This window comes from Tachypleus tridentatus, chromosome 8, assembly GCF_004210375.1.
Source record: "Tachypleus tridentatus isolate NWPU-2018 chromosome 8, ASM421037v1, whole genome shotgun sequence".
Taxonomy (NCBI): Eukaryota; Metazoa; Arthropoda; class Merostomata; order Xiphosura; family Limulidae; genus Tachypleus; species Tachypleus tridentatus.
Window position 1 is genome coordinate 96051996 of NC_134832.1, and position 20684 is coordinate 96072679.

At 33.3% G+C, this 20684-nt stretch overlaps 1 protein-coding gene across 1 annotated transcript; it reads left to right on the forward strand.

Moving 5' to 3' along the window:
- The first annotated feature begins 1236 nt into the window (after positions 1-1236).
- LOC143224226 (uncharacterized) lies at positions 1237-20076 on the forward strand. The gene is made up of 5 exons (XM_076452648.1): positions 1237-1307; positions 1716-1904; positions 7047-7178; positions 18816-19065; positions 19784-20076. The coding sequence occupies exons 2-5, from the start codon at positions 1728-1730 to the stop codon at positions 19876-19878; spliced, it is 654 nt and encodes a 217-aa protein (XP_076308763.1). The 5' UTR covers positions 1237-1307; positions 1716-1727; the 3' UTR covers positions 19879-20076.
- The last annotated feature ends 608 nt before the right edge of the window (positions 20077-20684 follow it).

A 20684-nucleotide genomic window follows, 5' to 3' on the forward strand; every position in this document is an offset into this window, starting at 1 on the left:
ACTTGTAATGGTATCCATATTGTCCTAAATTTCCATATTTTTATGCATAAGAACTTACAGGGATATCCATATCCTGTTCATTTCAGCATTAAAATATGTCGCAGTTATCTGTATTACACTGAATAATGCTAATACAAAGCCTTGTAGTGGTATCTAATTGTGACAGTTAATATTAGCATAAATATTTGAATACACATAAAAATGACAAAGACTTGTGTACATAATCATACCATCCAACTGAAACAGCATATAATTATTGTTCATAATTTTTATTATTCAGCATACTGCATTGAAATCTAACAATTTTATATACATCACAAATATGCCGAAACGGTATGTAAGATTTAATTATACGTTATCGGCGTGCAAGTCTAATTAAAATTTATGAACGTCAAAACAAACTACTGTTTATTTAATCATATTTGCATAAATGCTTTATTTGCATTTTTCTTAAAACTACATCAGCTCATACAAGATCACTAATTGCTTAGAAACGCCTAATACGAGTGATTCAGTGACCCTTAGACAAAGAAAAATATAAACTTGTGAGTAAGAACAACCTGGTAATAGTGAACCCCAACCTAAACATTCCATTTAGTCCTTCTTCAACACTTCCAGAATGTATGCATGGTGGCTTATGCAAACTACTTTGTACTGTCGCCCTTCTGTGACGCCCTGGGTAACTAACTAATAAGATGAGCAGAAGTCCTAGAAAACATCACTTCTATAACATACTACACCCACCAGTGAACTGAAAGACTGGGGAGAAAACATCACAGGTATGTCCGGAAATACAGATATGTCCGGATTGCTAGTTCCGTTTTGTAAAAGACAAATTGTTGTACGAAAGTAATTCTGATCTTAAAAAATGATGTGTTCCTCTAGGACTACGTAGAAAATTTGCGTAATGTTGAGAAAATGTGCTCACGTGTCAAAGATTGTCGTCATTAGATTTGCCATTGAACAAATAAGAATAGCTGGTATGCTCTTGAACCTGGTTTTTACAATAGCAACTAATTAAACTTCTCAAACCTGAGATCAATACAAAGGGCTCTGATGTCACGCCGGAAAATGAGATAATACCAATGAAACTAAAGGTTAGTTCAACTCTAGCCAGGCCAATAACACAATAATAATATTTGCAAATGGGTTTGAATATAATTTCTGTCGTTAGTTGCATAAGAACAAGTATAAATAAGACTTGATTCGGACATTCTGTTATTCTACTCTTGATGCAGAAAGTGTAAAAACTCGTTTATTGGAAGAGGGAGTATTGTAATTTCAGTGTTAAAACAGCAGATATTAATGTAAGTATATTTGAACTTACAATTATTTCAAAACAACATACAGTTTTAGCTTTCCATTCTATTGCTTAGGTCTTTGTGGTAAACGGTTTTTATATATAATTTTTACAAGGGTCACAAATGAAATGAAATAATTAATCTTGAAATACTTCAACCAGGCTGCAATAATTACAAACTACCAGTAGCACAAGCACACTAATTGGATTACCGTATCAACCAGTAACTCTGTAAAATTATTCTTATAGCTCTATACATTTTAGGTATTTATCAGTCAGATTATCTTTAAAAAACCGCGAACATTTTTTCAATTTAATGCATATGTAATTAAACTGCAAAATCCATCTGAAATTAAAAGAAATACGGATGTCTCATTACAATTTCTTGCTGCCACTTTGTTTTTTCTATTTGCAGTTGTATTTTGTTATGGCTAGAGTATATATAACATTTCTGGCTGTGATTCTTGTGATGATGACCAAGGTTGATCAAACAGCTGCACATGGTAGACTGATTGACCCACCGTCCAGATCGTCCATGTGGAGATTCGGTTTCCCAACTAAACGTAATTTCAATGATAATGAACTTTTTTGTGGAGGTTACCAGGTAGGTGAATAAAACATATTTTGTTCAAAAATAAATTATATACAGTAGAACCCACATTTATGAACTCTTTAAAGTTCATCCATTTCTAGAAACTATAATTTGTCATTTAGCATTATGAAAGACATCCTTCAGTACCAACATAATCTTAGTGTAGGAGGTATATAAAAGTACAAAAATACATGTACCTAAGTAGGTCCAAGGTTATTTCTAGTGTTCTGTCAACTCTAGAGAGACGCTTTTTTCTCGCTACACACATACACGTATAGTTTTCTGTACAATTCCAGGTTAAATCCATACTTTTTACGAGATGACATAACGATATGTTTGAAATAATAAGAAAATGTATTCATTAGTATGTAAAAAAACTCTGTAGCATGTAACAATAGATGTAGCTTTCCATCCACCAACGGAGAGAAAAGGATTGTAAGCAAATAAAATGAAAGAAACATTAATGGGTTTTTGTTCGTTTGTTTTTTGTTTTTTGAATTTCGTGCAAAGCTACTCGAGAGCTATCTGCGCTAGCCGTCGCTAATTTAGCAGTGTAAAACTAGAGAGAAGGCAGTTAGTCATCACCACCCACCTCCAACTCTTGGGTTACTCTTTTATCAATGAATAATGGGATTGACCGTCATATTATAACGCCCCCAAGGCTGAAAAGGCTAGCATGTTTGGTGCGACAGGGATGCGAACCCGTGACCCTTACATTACGAGTCACACGCCTTAACCCGCCTGGCCATGCCGGGCCTCTAATGGGTTTTTAAGTCCTTTTCAATCCACAGTAAAGTAACCTAAAATAATTTAGGTGTTTAAGGTGTTAGAGCTCGTGCCTAAATCATTATTCCATGTCATGTAATGGACCAAATATTTAATAATTGCATATATATAAGTTACAGCCAATCAAAAAAAAAAAAAGCTTTAATAATTCTACGTCACAAATCGCCTTTTTGATTTTACCTTTAGCGAAAATGAAAAGAAATTTGTAACATACATTTATATAATTTATCTGCTAGTAATTCCTTTTCGGGCCTGGCATGGCCTAGCGCGTTAAGGCGTGCACTTTGTAATCTGAAGGTCGCGGGTTCGCGCCCGAATCGCGCCAAAACATGCTCGCCCTCCCAGCCGTGGGGGCGTTATAATGTGACGGTCAATCACACTTTTCGTAGGTAAAAGAGTAGCCCAAGAGTTGGCGGTGGGTGGTGATGACTAGCTGCCTTCCCTCTAGTCTTACACTGCTAAATTAGGGACGGCTAGGACAGATAGCCCTCGAGTAGCTTTGTGCGAAATTCCAAAACAAACGATTCCTTTTTATGTTTATTAAACTATATATTATGAGATCTTTTAGAATACTATTTTAATAAAACCAACAGAATACACGTTCAACATTTCAAACAAACCATTTCATACAATTAAAATTAATAAAAAAAAAACTGAGTTTTCAATACTTCCGTCTAAGCAACCTCAATTCCCTTATTGAGCTACTTCTTCCGAACTTAAAGGCAGGTAGCCTACTTGCTTAACGCCAATAGGCACCAAACAACCACCTTTCCGAGATTTTGTTTGTTTGTTTGTTTTTTGGAATTTCGCACAAAGCTACTCGAGGGCTATCTGTGCTAGCCGTCCCTAATTTGGCAGTGTAAGACTAAAGGGAAGGCAGCTAGTCATCACCACCCACCGCCAACTCTTGGGCTACTCTTTTACCAACGAATAGTGGGATTGGCCGTCACATTATAACGCCCTCAAGGCTGAAAGGGCAAGCATATTTGGCGCGACGAGGATGCGAACACGCGACCCTCGGATTACGAGTCGCACTTACGCGCTAGGCCATGCCAGGGCCCCGAGATTTTGTTAATAGATTGACTATTCAATAACAACTTTCTATTGTTACTATTCTCTTTTGCTAACTTCTAAACAAAAGAGATTGTCAATATTTTATCCATAAACAAAATTATCAGTTTTATGTATTTCAGAACGTTTTTGTAAAAAATAATTATTTAACAAGTTTTTCTGAAAGTCGTGACTTGGTAGTCATATGGATCATGAACGAAAGTATGCAAACATGTTGGATTATTTTATTACCCGAACCATGACTTCAAAAATCATCTGGCATTGTAATAGAAAATCAATCACTTCATTTAATTGTTTTCAGGCTTAGGGTTTTCGTGAGAAGAAAATATTTAAATTTATAGATTAAAAATATTTGTTGATTATCAATCGATGTCCAAGTAAGTCATATATATATATATCAACTCCCATGTTTTAATTTTTAACAAATATTTTGTATGCATGTAGTACTTGTTCAATAGAAGTTTCCAATTATCCATTTTATTCATATTGTAGAAAACGCAACAAATCCCAACAAATCACAGAATAATGTTCGCCATTTATTCAAACATTATTGTATATAATATCATTAATACTGTTAAATTAACAAACAAACAAATTATAAAAAAAGATTTTTCAGTAGTAGATTTCTCAATATTTTAGTTCTTTTTCCGATGTTATGATCGCTAGTGCGATCGTAGATAAAATACATAATTTAAGCTAAAATGTTACTTAACGTAATTTATTTTTGTTTAAACAATGAGCTACCAATAAAGACCTAGTTCGGTAAAATTTCTATTCGTTCATAAAAGAGTAGCCTAAGAGTTGGCGATGAGTGGTGATGACTACCTGCCTTCCCTCTAGTCTTACAATGCTAAATTATGGATGACTAGCGCAGATAGCCCTCATGTAGCTTTGCGCGAAATTCAAAACAAACCAAACCTACCGAGAAAAGTTTTTTTTTTTCAGATATATATCAACAGTAGAAAAATTCAAAAATTGAATTAACGTATGCATAAATAATACACAGTCTAAACAAATTAAGTTATTTGTTTGAAATTCATCACGAAGCCATGCTCACCACGGGTATCGAAACGTCTGCAGACATGCCGCTGTTCCCTTGAGACGCACATAAAAGACATCATCTACTGAGGACAAACTGAGATGATGCAAATTAAAAAACACACAAATATATGTTTTTTTCTCATTACACTGGTGCACAACGTTCCTATTCTTTTAGGCAAATGGCGTGATTCCAAACACACGTACCTTTAAAGAATAGACCTCGTATGAAGGGCTGTTACATAAATAATAAGATCACACACACACATAATAAGAAGCCATGATGATATGAATCTGTTGCACTTGAAATGTCAGTAGATTACTATTGTTTTGTGGGGTAATTACCAGTAAAATTTCCATTACCTAATTTATACATTTTAGGTAAGATATTGTATGTTTCCCATAAGCGTCATAGATAACATAACATAAAGCCTTATTAATGTCCGATACATCTTATTAACTGGCTTCTTATATAACTTCCAAATCATCATAATATTTTGAAGTGTGTATTTCGATAGTCTTTTGTTTGTTATAAATTGGGTTTGGAAATCCGTAGTGGACACAGCACAGATAGACTATTATGTAGCTTTGCACTTAACAACAAACAAGGAAAGTCCCTGTTTACGTGAACTTATATATATATTCAGTGGTATATCTCAAACACGTTACAAAAAAAAGCTGTTATTTATTTTTCTTTTCATGACATACACATATGAAACTTTACCCTCCGCGTGTAATTTGGAACAATAATTGTTATTGTAACTATTCTCAATACAGTCTATGTAGCTATTAATTAAAAAAACAAAATTAGCTAAAAGGTTTTATCCTTATTGGAAACGTTGTGATATTCTTGATATTTCTTTAAGGGGTATTTCAGGCTAGCAGTGCTGTAATGTCATGGCGTCAATAGACCTCCAACAGCATTTGTTTGTTTGTGAATTTCGTGCAATGAAAGACTAGAGGGAGGACAGCCAGTCATCAACATCGTTGGTTACTCTTTTAACAACTCTTCGCCATAAATTAATTTTCCATGGCTGCTAACTGGTTTCTCATCTGCCTTTTGGATTTTATACGATAGATGAGATGTTCCCAATGTTATTGGGAGCTATTACCACAAGAATTCTCCCTCATGACCTTTGGATTAAGACTACAAAATGCGATGAATTTATATATATATATAGTTTTTACAATTTCTTGTATATATATGTTTTTGTAATATGATCGGTTTTGATCAAAACAAATGAGAAATAAGAAAGGGAGCTTTCCAACATTCCTCATCGATTCCTGTAAAAAATACAGAGTTATTTTAAACTGTACTTGAATAATCGTCTTACAATGACAAATCACACGGTACAGTGCTCACTCCCTCTTTGCTCAGTTTTCTTAACCTAACCTGTAATTGGGCAGACGCAGGAATTGAAATTTGAATATCTACCCAGCCGCGAAGAAAATGAGAAAAAAAAAGCAACATTTGTCTTTTGAGTGAAATAAAACAACTTATGCGTGTTGTTTATTTTACTTGTTTTGTTTTTTGTCCTACAATATAATGTTTATAAGTTTTGCTTGTCTATGGTTTTAAAACACGATGCAATAAACATCGGATTATTTAACAAATGTATTGTTTGAAGTTAGGCACGAAGATACAAAATGGGCTATCTGTGCTCTACCCTCAACCCAATTTCTAGCTTGTGAACGGGAAGTTGAACTAATATCCGTGAACGGATATCGAAACGCAGTTTCTGGCGTTATAAGTCAGCAAACATACTGCTGTGCCAATGGAGGTGGAAATTTTAAAGTGTGTTGTTGTAATTTAAACTGTTTAAGGGCTATTACAATGCCACTCCATGTGGATTAAAAAAAATCTAGTTTTTCACACTGGAAATCTGGCAACCTTGTTCTTGCACCATTAAAATAAACTTATGATTCATTTGAAACCAGAAATTTTTAACCAAAAATTGGGTTTTTATATTAAATATGGTATAATAATCTGAAAATTATATTCAGTGGTATTTAAATCATAGCTAATGTGCAACTATAAAACCCAAAGAACTGTAATTAAAAGTGTTATACTTCGCATATTAAATTTTCATTCAGAGTGCTAACTCATGAGAAAATGAGAAATTTTAAGATATATAACATGGAAAAGAAATAACAAAAAAAAATCTTAAAATAAAAGGAGCTGAAAAGTAAAGACTTCAGAATGTTTGCTTCAATGAACATTATAAATATTTGAATTTTGTAATGATTTTCATACTGTAGGTTCAGTGGATGCTTAATGGAGGAAAGTGTGGCATATGTGGAGATGCTTGGAATAAACCGCGTCCTCGATCAAATGAGGCAGGTGGCATTTATGGAAAAGGAATAATCGTGAGAAAATATCGAAGTGGACAAGTAAGGCTTTTATATATAAAAAAATATGTTGTTTTATACACCTTACATCAAACCCATTGATGTTTTATACACCTTACATCAAACCCATTGAAGTTTTATACACCTTACATCAAACCCATTGATTTTTTATACACCTTACATCAAACCCATTGATGTTTTATACACCTTACATCAAACCCATTGAAGTTTTATACACCTTACATCAAACCCATTGATGTTTTATACACCTTACATCAAACCCATTGATGTTTCATACACCTTACATCAAACCCATTGATGTTTTATACACCTTACATCAAACCCATTGTTGTTTTATACACCTTACATCAAACCCATTGTCGTTTTATACACCTTACATCAAATCCATTGATGTTTTATACACCTTACATCAAATCCATTGATGTTTTTATACCTTACATCAAACCCATTGATGTTTTATACACCTTACATCAAACCCATTGATGTTTTATACACCTTACATCAAACCCATTGATGTTTTATACACCTTACATCAAACCCATTGATGTTTTATACACCTTACATCAAACCCATTGTTGTTTTATACACCTTACATCAAACCCATTGTCGTTTTATACACCTTACATCAAATCCATTGATGTTTTATACACCTTACATCAACCCCATTGATGTTTTATACACCTTACATCAAACCCATTGATGTTTTATACACCTTACATCAAACCCATTGATGTTTTATACACCTTACATCAAACCCATTGATGTTTTATACACCTTACATCAAACCCATTGATGTTTTATACACCTTACATCAAACCCATTGATGTTTTATACACCTTACATCAAACCCATTGTTGTTTTATACACCTTACATCAAACCCATTGTCGTTTTATACACCTTACATCAAATCCATTGATGTTTTATACACCTTACATCAAACCCATTGATGTTTTATACACCTACATCAAACCCATTGATGTTTTATACACCTTACATCAAACCCATTGATGTTTTATACACCTTACATCAAACCCATTGATGTTGTATACACTACATCAAACCCATTGATGTTTTATACACCTTACATCAAACCCATTGATGTTGTATACACCTTACATCAAACCCATTGATGTTTTATACACCTTACATGAAACCCATTGATGTTTTATACACCTTACATCAAACCCATTGATGTTGTATACACCTTACATCAAACCCATTGTTGTTTTATACACCTTACATCAAACCCATTGTTGTTTTATACACCTTACATCAAAACCATTGATGTTTTATACACCTTACATCAAACCCATTGATGTTTTATACACCTTACATCAAACCCATTGATGTTTTATACACTTACATCAAACCCATTGATGTTTTATACATACCTTACATCAAACCCATTGATGTTTTATACACCTTACATCAAACCCATTGATGTTTTATACACCTTACATCAAACCCATTGATGTTTTATACACCTTACATCAAACCCATTGATGTTTTATACACCTTACATCAAACCCATTGATGTTTTATACACCTTACATCAAACCCATTGATGTTTTATACACCTTACATCAAACCCATTGATGTTTTATACACCTTACATCAAACCCATTGATGTTTTATACACCTTACATCAAACCCATTGATGTTTTATACACCTTACATCAAACCCATTGATGTTTTATACACCTTACATCAAACCCATTGATGTTTTATACACTTACATCAAACCCATTGATGTTTTATACACCTTACATCAAACCCATTGATGTTTTATACACCTTACATCAAACCCATTGATGTTTTATACACCTTACATCAAACCCATTGATGTTTTATACACCTTACATCAAACCCATTGATGTTTTATACACCTTACATCAAACCCATTGATGTTTTATACACCTTACATCAAACCCATTGATGTTTTATACACCTTACATCAAACCCATTGATGTTTTATACACCTTACATCAAACCCATTGATGTTTTATACACCTTACATCAAATGTTTTATACACCTTACATCAAACCCCATTTATACACCTTACATCAAACCCATTGTTGTTTTATACCTTACATCAAACCCATTGATGTTTTATACACCTTACATCAAACCCATTGATGTTTTATACATACATCAAACCCATTGATGTTTTATACACCTTACATCAAACCCATTGATGTTTTATACACCTTACATCAAACCCATTGATGTTTTATACACCTTACATCAAACCCATTGATGTTTTATACACCTTACATCAAACCCATTGATGTTTTTTATACACCTTACATCAAACCCATTGATGTTTTATACACCTTACATCAAACCCATTGATGTTTTATACACCTTACATCAAACCCATTGATGTTTTATACACCTTACATCAAACCCATTGATGTTTTATACACCTTACATCAAACCCATTGATGTTTTATACACCTACATCAAACCCATTGATGTTTTTTATACACCATCAAACATCCATTGATGTTTTATACACCTTACATCAAACCCATTGATGTTTTATACACCTTACATCAAACCCATTGATGTTTTATACACCTTACATCAAACCCATTGATGTTTTATACACCTTACATCAAACCCATTGATGTTTTATACACCCTTACATCAAACCCATTGATGTTTTATACACCTTACATCAAACCCATTGATGTTTTTTATACACCAAACCCATTGATGTTTTTACATCAAACCCATTGATGTTTTATACACCTTACATCAAACCCATTGATGTTTTATACACCTTACATCAAACCCATTGATGTTTTATACACCTTACATCAAACCCATTGATGTTTTATACACCTTACATCAAACCCATTGATGTTTTATACACCTTACATCAAACCCATTGATGTTTTATACACCTTACATCAAACCCATTGATGTTTTATACACCTTACATCAAACCCATTGATGTTTTATACACCTTACATCAAACCCATTGATGTTTTATACACCTTACATCAAACCCATTGATGTTTTATACACCTTACATCAAACCCATTGATGTTTTATACACTTTACATCAAACCCATTGATGTTTTATACACCTTACATCAAACCCATTGATGTTTTTTATACACCTTACATCAAACCCACTGATGTTTTATACACCTTACATCAAACCCATTGATGTTTTATACACCTTACATCAAACCCACTGATGTTTTATACACCTTACATCAAACCCATTGATGTTTTATACACCTTACATCAAACCCACACCTTACATCAAACCCATTGATGTTTTATATACCTTTACATCAAACCCATTGATGTTTTATACACCTTACATCAAACCCATTGATGTTTTATACACCTTACATCAAACCCATTGATGTTTTATACACCTTACATCAAACCCATTGATCAAACCCATTGTTGTTTTATACACCTTACATCAAACCCATTGATGTTTTATACACCTTACATCAAACCCATTGATGTTTTATACACCTTACATCAAACCCATTGATGTTTTATACACCTTACATCAAACCCATTGATGTTTTATACACCTTACATCAAACCCATACACCTTACATCAAACCCATTGATGTTTTATACACCTTACATCAAACCCATTGATGTTTTATACACCTTACATCAAACCCATTGATGTTTTATACACCTTACATCAAACCCATTGATGTTTTATACACCTTACATCAAACCCATTGATGTTTTATACACCTTACATCAAACCCATTGATGTTTTATACACCTTACATCACACCCATTGATTGTTTATCTGACGAACTCGAAATATCATATATCTTCAATGGCGGCGCTATACTGAGACAAAGGAATAATTTACCTATCTAAATGTTTTCTTTACTTCTCCTCCAATTTAATCCGTCATACATGGAAGAAATTTAATGTTTATAACATGATGATACGTTTGCACGCGCAATATCGTTTTACACGATGTTTTTGTCTTGTATGTTAGAAGTCAACCAGATATGTCCCACAATAATAGGTGTCCACTTTAATCAAGCTTTTTCATAATAATAGCACTACTGCACTAAATATTTATCTATTTAATTAGCTAAACAGGGCTCGATAAAACATTATTAATCTATCCGTTTTTAAAGGAGCTTGGCAAAAACAATTGTAAGCTATGTTAGGATGGTCAATACTCTCCTGATCTTTCCCAAGGTCTGTGAGTACTTTGGGACTTCCAAACTCAATACAAAGTAATCTTCGAAATTCAACGCTCGATCAATGTAATGCAGTACACTAAAATTTGGGAAGGAGGAGAATAACGAGTCCCTTTAAAATTACATGTGAGTATAATACTTCTTGTATTATCTATCAAAATGTTGACTTCACACAAGTTTTGATGCTAGCGCTGTTACTATCTATGATAAACAGAATTTAATAAAAAGACAAACTGACAATAGTCAATATGTTAGACAACTTCAAACGTAACTCAGAGGAAATTTAAAAAACTTTAATCTTTTAAAATTCACAAACGTGTAACTATTGCTCGGAGCTTTAACCAACTCTATAGTTGGTATCAAAACACAATCTAAAGCAGGCAGAGTGGTGATAAATGCTTCCTGTGCTACCACTCTTCGCACTATTAACCCTAATAGAATTAACAATGATTCTTGAATCAGTGATCTTAGGTCTTTAATATCGTCTTTTTCTTTTATAAATTGAATACCCATTTTAGATTTTTTCACTTGTTATTTTTATTTGTCTGTCCTAATTCTTTCATATTAAGTAACAAATGTCTAGTATATTTCTTAATCTTTTTGCCAGCAATCGTTTTATTTTTTACCTGTTGATATTGTAAAAATTATTTAATTTGTTCCTATTACCTTTTAGTTGAATATGTCATAAGTTTAGGATTTTCTGTGTGTTCTCGAATATCATTTTTAACGTTCAATTATTTTTGTAATCCATAAAAAGTAAAACGATCCACACCCATATAACTAGCAAAAACTAAACGGTATATATCAAATGTTACCTGCCTCTCAGACAGATAGGCTGACTACCAAACCTCTTGGTTCAAGTTATTTTCTAGATTCTCCTAAGTCAGTGGCCAGATTCTATATCGGCTCAATTACTTTCTCCGAGCCGAGACAGCAACAACTAAGGCTTATTGTCGCCCTTTCTACATTTGCTTGCAGTTCAACAAAAGTGGCAGTTTCACCCATCATACTACATTGTAAGGTACTGGATGTTTATCCTAAAGTGACCGAGGTGACTCTACTCAAAAGATACACTGTGGTTTTCCCCACTAGACCAATGCATTATTGGCGCATCAGTTACAGCAAAAACATTATAGGAGTGCCAAGGTATCCCAGTTCATCTAGTAAGGTTACATTGCAATGCCAGGATATGTTAATTGTTGGTTTGTTTTTGGCAAAATACGAGTTTGGTATATGCAGTCACTTTAAGAATATGATTTGTCGAAGACACGGCCATTATAGATCTCTTCTTCTCCTGTAGCTTAGTTTCATTTAAAGATGATGTCCTTCAACTAAAGAGCTGCCTCATCACTTCACTATGTAGCCCCTCAATAAATACTTTCTATGAAAATTTGCTCGCAGTCTGTTAAGGCTATTTTGGGGTACGTCTTCCCATAAAAACAGTGCAGATGGTACAAATAAGTGGCCAAGCTTATTTAACTCACTCTTATACATCAGTGGAAATATTTGTTTGTATTTGATCATAGGGGCCTTTAGGTTGCAGTTTGAACTTTATCTCATAGATTCTCAGTCAATGCCAAGCTGAGACATCTTAAATATCGAGAGTATGTTATAGTATGCATAATCAGACGTTTCTATATTTCAATAAGCATTAGGTCCTGCTCATGTGTGTTAGAAAGACAAGTTACTGAGCGCAGCTCAACCATCAACTCTGCACGATCCCAGATTTTTGTGATCCATGGTCACCTTAGTAGTACACCTACCATCATAGAAAGATTTGTGACTGCCTTATAAATCACCAGTCTATCTCGGCATGCCTCAGAAAATACCTACTTAAACCAGGGTTGAGTTATTCTGGTCAATTAATGCCTACAAGTTGTGCAAAGAATTCCCTTTATCAATAGACCACTCATTATCACGATGACCCTCAGTCATTTGTGCATATTGCACACTGAGTTTGAACCTCAGGGAAATAACTCGATCAGCCATTCTGGATGAACCAGGATTTGATGGTTTGTTTCCATATTGCGCAGACGCAATGAAAAAGAATTTTTAGACCTATATAACACCCACAAAATCCAGCATTCAGGACAGAACTTCTTCAAAACCGGACCACCATCTAAATCAACTGCTTACCCTTAATACCTAACTTTTCCTTGTAAATTCTTGAACTAAAAAATGACCTTTTCTCAAGTTTGAAGTCATTTAACACAGTAAAAATTTAGAATATAATAGGAACATGTACTGTTTCCCTTCCAGATTTATTGGGTTGAATCAAAGATTTAGCAGAATGTTCAACAGAAAATATTTTGTAGGAGTAAGTCAGAATTCTTTGAATTCAGCTGAGTTGTGAAAGAAAAAAAGACTGAACATAATGTAAAGTAATGCGAAACTTATCTCTATTTAAGACGTAAGACAATTACAGTTACAAGTGTGAACTAATGGCATGTCTTTACTGAAGATTGAAATTTATCAAATAATTCTGTTTGAAGTCAATAGAAACCTAGACTCTGTCTTAGTTTGATAAAATACAGCATTATAAACATAGAACAATAATGTTGGAGACTGAGAGCCCTCAATAAGATCTATCTGAAATCAGTAAAATTCTAAACTCCATACCAGACTGAGAAAACATAGCATTATTAACACAGATAAAAAATGCTATTCTTCCCATATGTACTTTTATAATTTTTGTAGCGATATATTACTGATCTACTATTACAGTACACTATTATCAAGCAATTTTACAGTGTACGACCACTGACTTAGTATTAAAGTGTACAATTACAAAACAATTATTACAGTGTACGACTACTGAACTGCTCATTGATTGCACTGCACAATTTCCTAATAAAAGAGCATACCCGAAACGTTTAGAAACTGAGATCTTTTATCTTTGTTATCCCAATCGTTCTAAAATTATTGTTGTAGTAAAACTCTAAACATCAAAATTCAGAAAATGTTATTTATTTATATAAATTTTACGTGTGTTATGTAAAAAGACTTGTGCAGAATATTGTTAAAATATGCTCAGAGCACAAATTAAGAAAGCACTAACTAAACTAATCTATGATAAGTTAAAATTGTCTTTAATGTTCAGATATTTTTCTATTAGAATGTCATACACAGCTAGGACCGAACAAATGTAATTTATCTGAAGATGGAAAAGTGTTGTATATCACAGTACATATTTGGTAATTAAGAGTAGCCTACTGCAACTCTATTTTAGGTATTGAATGAGTGATCATTCTGTAAATATTCGTTTTTACAAAGAATGCTTACTGTAAAGCGTCCATGTTTAGTTTTCATAACGTTTCATCGAAATGTCTTCCTTTCGCTGAGACTGATTTGATCTAAAACACGTGTGTAATTACATTTTAACTTTGTAAATTCTGAATTTTGTATTATTAATCTCGGCTCATGCATTGTGTTGGCAACAAGTGTGCTCGTTCTTACGAACATTATGCCTGAGTTTCATGTTTATTATTATGATTTGATGTTAGAAATGATAACAATCAGTTATGAGATTTGTTGTTTTATTGTTCTGCATATTCTATTTCCAAAATAAATCTTCTACAGTCAGTTAAAGCTTCTGTGTTGGAGATTTTAGCAAAAGGGTTTCAGATTATTTCATTTAGTTCACCAAATGTTTGAGACGATGTGGGGTGTGATGAAAACTGTTTGTATAAGGGTGTGATACGAGTGATACTACGTATTTGTTAGCCGTCTTATAGCTTCTCTCTGTTTCTCATATCAAAGAGTGAATTTGACAAGTTTTATTGTTCGTCTTAGTTATTTCCTTTTTTTTATCGCTTTGCTCTGACCCTACTCTAACAACATCTCTAACAAGTGGCTTTATAACTTCTATTTTCAGAACTATATCTTTCTTTTTATACTTGTGTATGATATTCTTCTATAAATTAGACTTCAACCTACACAGATTACAGGTATATATATATGTATGTAATAGAGTAGATTTTGAAGCTTTACATGATAGGGCTATTACTGTAGTGTGTGGTCTATTGAAACAATACTCACCCGAAAAGTTACAAAACATGGTACTTCATTATTATTCTGAATTGAAATAAGTTCTTCCAATACCACATAAATGTTTCCAAAAATTTCCAGTCAGTATTGTGTTTAAAGAAACAACAAAATATCGTTTGTGTCTTAGAACGGCTGGTATTGGTATTAACGCTTATTGATAAGGAGAGAACAACGTTTCGACCTTCCTAGGTCATCTTCAGGTTACAGAGCTTGACCTGTCTTTTCCTTATCTTAAACTTGTAGTCCTATTATCTTTATAACATAGCACAACAAGTCAAAGGCTTTTGTCCTATTGGTTTTCTGGATAGTCTTATAAACTTCAGTGAGATCACCTCTCACCTTCCTTTTGTCCCAATAATATAAGTTAAAAGATTATAACCAATTCCTCACTGTGATATAATTTTCCATCCTCTGAACCCTCTAAATATCCTTTCCCAAATAATAACAAAACTGTACGCAGCAATCCAAATGAAATGAAATTAATAACTTGCACAAACATATGATACCTTTTTGTATTGTAATCAGTATGGATATAAATACACCCTAAAAGTATTTTACCTTACTAGTATCAACATATCGTTGTTTCGATTGCTTGAGTGACTTGTCTCTCACTTTTCTTTAGTCAAGATATTAAGTGTTTTTTTAATACAGCCTGAAATACGCAAATGTTTGGTATCATCAGCAAATAAAACTTAACCAATTCACTAATTATGCCCTGATCAATAACAATAATGGAAATAAGGGAAATGAAAGCCTAAACACTTATCTTAGATATACATTACTAGTAATAAGGGCCCAATTTATTAATAGTGAACTTTTGTTTCCTCTCATCCAACTATCCTTTAGTGAATCCCTGTTGGCTTTCTTTTTTATTATTATTATTATTACACACATATATCACTGAATAATTTTACAAAGTTTCTTTGATCATAATCCAGAGTGTTTCCCACTACAGAAGTAATGCTGATTGGCTAATTTTTCTTGAACAATTCTCATCTTTCCATTTAATAAAAAAAAAAAAGTTTTTGGCTTTTGAACATTAGCAAGTTTTTGCCAAATATTAAGGAAAGAAGCTCCCACATCTGATCCTTGAAATCCTCAAGGAAAATTTCCAGTGATTCTGGTGCTTCATATATTCTTAACCTCTGTTTTTTTTTACTTACCATAGACGAATTAATATCTAGATGACTTCTATCCCAATATTTCTCACAAAATACTCAAGGCAAGAGAGAAAAAGTGATTAACGATGTCTTAGTAATATGGCAGTCAGTGTATGTGTGTTCGTTTATTTGTTTGTTTTGAATTTTGCGCAAAGCTACACGAGGGCTATCTGCGCTAGCCGTTCCTAATTTAGCAGTGTAAGACTAGAGGAAAGGCAGCTAGTCACCATCACCCACCGCCAACTCTTGGGCTACTCTTTTACCAACGAATAGTGGGATTGACCGTCACTTTTATAACGGCCCTACGGCTGAAAGGGCGAGCATGTTTGGTGCGACCGGGATTCGAACCCGTGACCCTCTGATTACAAGTCGAACGCCTTAACACACTTGGCCATGCCGGGCCCTTGTGTGTTTGTAATTAAGCACAAAACAACACAATGAACTATCTGTCCTCTGCCAAACACGGGTATCGAAACCCAGATTCTAACGTTGTAAGCCCATATACATACCGCTATGCTACTTGAGGCAATCAATGTATGACAAAGACACGGGAGATTTACAAAGTACAATTGACAACAATGTTATTATTTACGAAAGTTTAATTTATGTTTTTTCGCTATAGCATAATTAACTTTTATGGTCATGTTTTTTATTTGCATTTGCATTTTTCACCATATTGAACTCTTACCTAAAGGTCGTAAAAAACTTTACCCTCAAAAGACCGTTAGTTACCATCGTATCCTCTCTCTCCTCCTGCCACCTCGACAGCTAAGCAACAACTACTTGGCGAGTACAGTACACTACATTTTGTATTTTATTAGTGAAAATGCTTTTTTATTCAAGTTTTTATTTGTGTTAATGGTAACAGTATAGTAAAAGAAAATATTACATTTGTATGGCCCAAAGGTTTGAGTCAGGAACGCATTCTCTATTTTTAACCTTTAAAATAATAGGAACAGAGTTTTCGACTTAGGTTTTTCGTCACACATTACGTTCTCCAAGAACATATTCTTCCTAAATCGAGGAGTACCTAAATTTGGATCACGTTGGTCAAATCAAAGGGGACAAAACATGGGTAAAACTTGATTAACCATTCTGAAGTTCGTATACCTATGATCAACACAATAAGAACTTATCAATCAAGAACTTATCATATCAAGAAGACATAATATTAATTTTTTTTAAATTTCAATCAGTTGTATGAACATAAATTTCTTGTAAGTTTTCAAAATTTTATTTTCTTAGATACAGTTATAACTAATTAAAAGTTTGATGACTACTTGAGAAACAGTATGCAATCAGCTAGACTCCTACTGGTTGATCATTCCTTAATCAGATCCAATCAGAGTCAAGAGAATCATGCGTAATGAGAGCATGTCAAGTAGTGAAGCTTAACTTGATGCTCTACTCAGAGTTATCTCCAGTTTTATGTCACAAGATTTATTAATATAATTACTAATCTCTCTAAACAATTCTAAATTTTCTCACTACAACTGAACTTGTTTCAAAACTACTTTAGAAAGGGAACTTCATAAATATAACGAAACAGGTTTACATTATACTGGTTACTTTCACATACACACGTAAATGTATACCATGAGTATGATTACTCCTTTGACTAGTCACTAATAAGGTCAACATTAAACTTAACAATAGCTTTACATAAAACAAACATTAGGAATAAACTAAAAACCGAATTCAATTAATTATTAGTTGAGAAAATATTTGACAATATGGAGAAACAACATAACTGATTCTCAAGGTTTTAAACAAGTTGAAGTTAAAGATACGATCAGTTATGTAAAGATGAATATTCCTAGTATGTACATTTTTGTCCACATTACAAAAAATGACTAGGGGAGGGTTCAGATCCCCCAAACTCTCTCTTTTGTGACACGAATGTTTCGGATGTACACACGAGCTTCTATTCAGACAGTCAGTCAGTTAAGCTTAACTCTTGGAATGTTCCTGTATAAGAACTATTCTGTCAACGGCGGAGGAGGAGATTAATATATATTTCCATCTTTGAAGACTTTTGTACCGTCAGAACAATGCAAGGTTGTCGCTTTTTACGTAAACACAAAAAACTCTTTGTGTTAAAACAAAAGTGGACACACTTGAAAATATCGTTGTTTTTAATTAAATCAGTCTTAACAATTTCAAAGAGTGTGAGAGATTAGTTAATAGTTTCAAATTCTACTTAATAGTCTGTTATGATAACGCATGTATATTTTTTAATAACAGATAATCACAGTTAAAGTGCAGTTAACTGCAAACCATTTGGGATTCTTCGAATTTAAAATATGTCCAAATAATAATCCAAAGAAAGCCGCTACGCAACAATGTCTAGATCGCTATCCTCTTCTCCTGGCGGACGGATCAGGCTACAAATACAAGGTACCTCATCCAAAGCCAGATACGTTTCAAATACATCTACGACTTCCACGAGCACTTTACTGTTCACATTGCGTATTCCAATGGACTTATACTGCTGGTAGGTGGTAAACGTTATAATTTTCCCTAAAGATACTTAAGTTTGATTTTACAAGAGTTTCCAAAACACGATTTGAAAAATATACATACTTTTTAATCACGGCAACTGTATCTTCTTTGTTAATTATCTTTAATTTAAAGCAACTTACCTTATTTAATTCTATTGTGGTGCATTGTTATTCCTGGATAACAATAAATTAACAAAACATGTATGCATAACATTAGTTTTGTAAATGAAAATGTATTTGGTATTACAGTACGATTTATTGACAATTCTGAAGTTCTTTGAATTATGTTTCAGTTTTCTTAATGTAAAGCTACATAATGAGCTATCTACGCTAATTCCACCATAGGTAATTGTATAATGCTATGGCCAACGCAACCTTAACTTCGTAAACTGCAATTTGACTGTATCAACTAGAGACGGGCCCGGGATGGTTTGGTGATTGAGGCGTTCGACTCGTAATCTTAGAGTCGCGGGTTTGAATCCCCTCACACCAAACATGCTCGCCCTTTCAGCTGTGGAGACGTTATAATGTTACGGTCAATCCCACTATTCGTTGGTAAAAAGAGTAGCCTAGGAGTTGGCGGTGGGTGGCTGCCTTCCCTCTAGTCTTACACTTCTAAATTAGGGACGGCTAGCGCAGATAGCTCTCTAGTAGCTTTGCACAAAATTTAGGACAAACTAAAACCAAACATGTTATTTTAAATTCTTATAGGAAATAACTGGGGAACCTGTATAGATGGCACGCAACGAGTAGGATGTGGCCCACAAGAGACTTTCCGCAACTGTGCTGACGTCACTATTGAATAGAAATTTTTTTCTTTAGGTCACCTCCAACACAGCATGTTGGGACACGTACTCATGGAACTATTTTGTTATTAGTTGTGGTTTCACCCAAGAACTGCGGTGTAATTACAATAGGCATATCACGAAATCCACTAGTACGTTATTATATTCGAACTCAAGAAATACATTTTAGGATATAATATTTAAGTAATTTTACTTGATTTGTCCACAATTAAAACCTTCTAAAATTCGTTAAGATCTTTTTTTGGTTTTATTCATCTTTTATGAATTATTTTAGGGAGTCTTTTAATTTTAGCTTGTCTTTTTTTTAGTTTTTATATTTGCTTACAGCAAAGTCAGATAGAGCTATTTGCTGAGTTCACTAAAACCAGTTCATTACTTTAGCGTTGTAAATCTGTATACTTACCGCTGTACCAGCGGCGGCCTTAGTTTTAGGTACGCCATTGATATTTTTATTAAAAATTCGATTTATTTGTATATTTCTTTTCTCCTTCTTAACTACAATATAGCACTTAAAGGAGTTCTGTGAAAATGTATATGTTTCATTCTTTTTCACTTTCAAAAGTTGGGATATATATAGATTGAAGTGTTTAATTATGACAAACAGAATAAACAGTGATTTAGGCTATTGTTTTAATGAAAGTGTCTTCATGTAAGTTCAAAAACATATATATTAAGTGATGCAATAATAAGAACGAATTTATTTCATACACATATACTATTGTGCAAATAAAATTTTGTTTCAAACATATTTAGACTACTGACTTATCCTCATAAAGAATGGTGTAATTTATTTATTTATATATTAT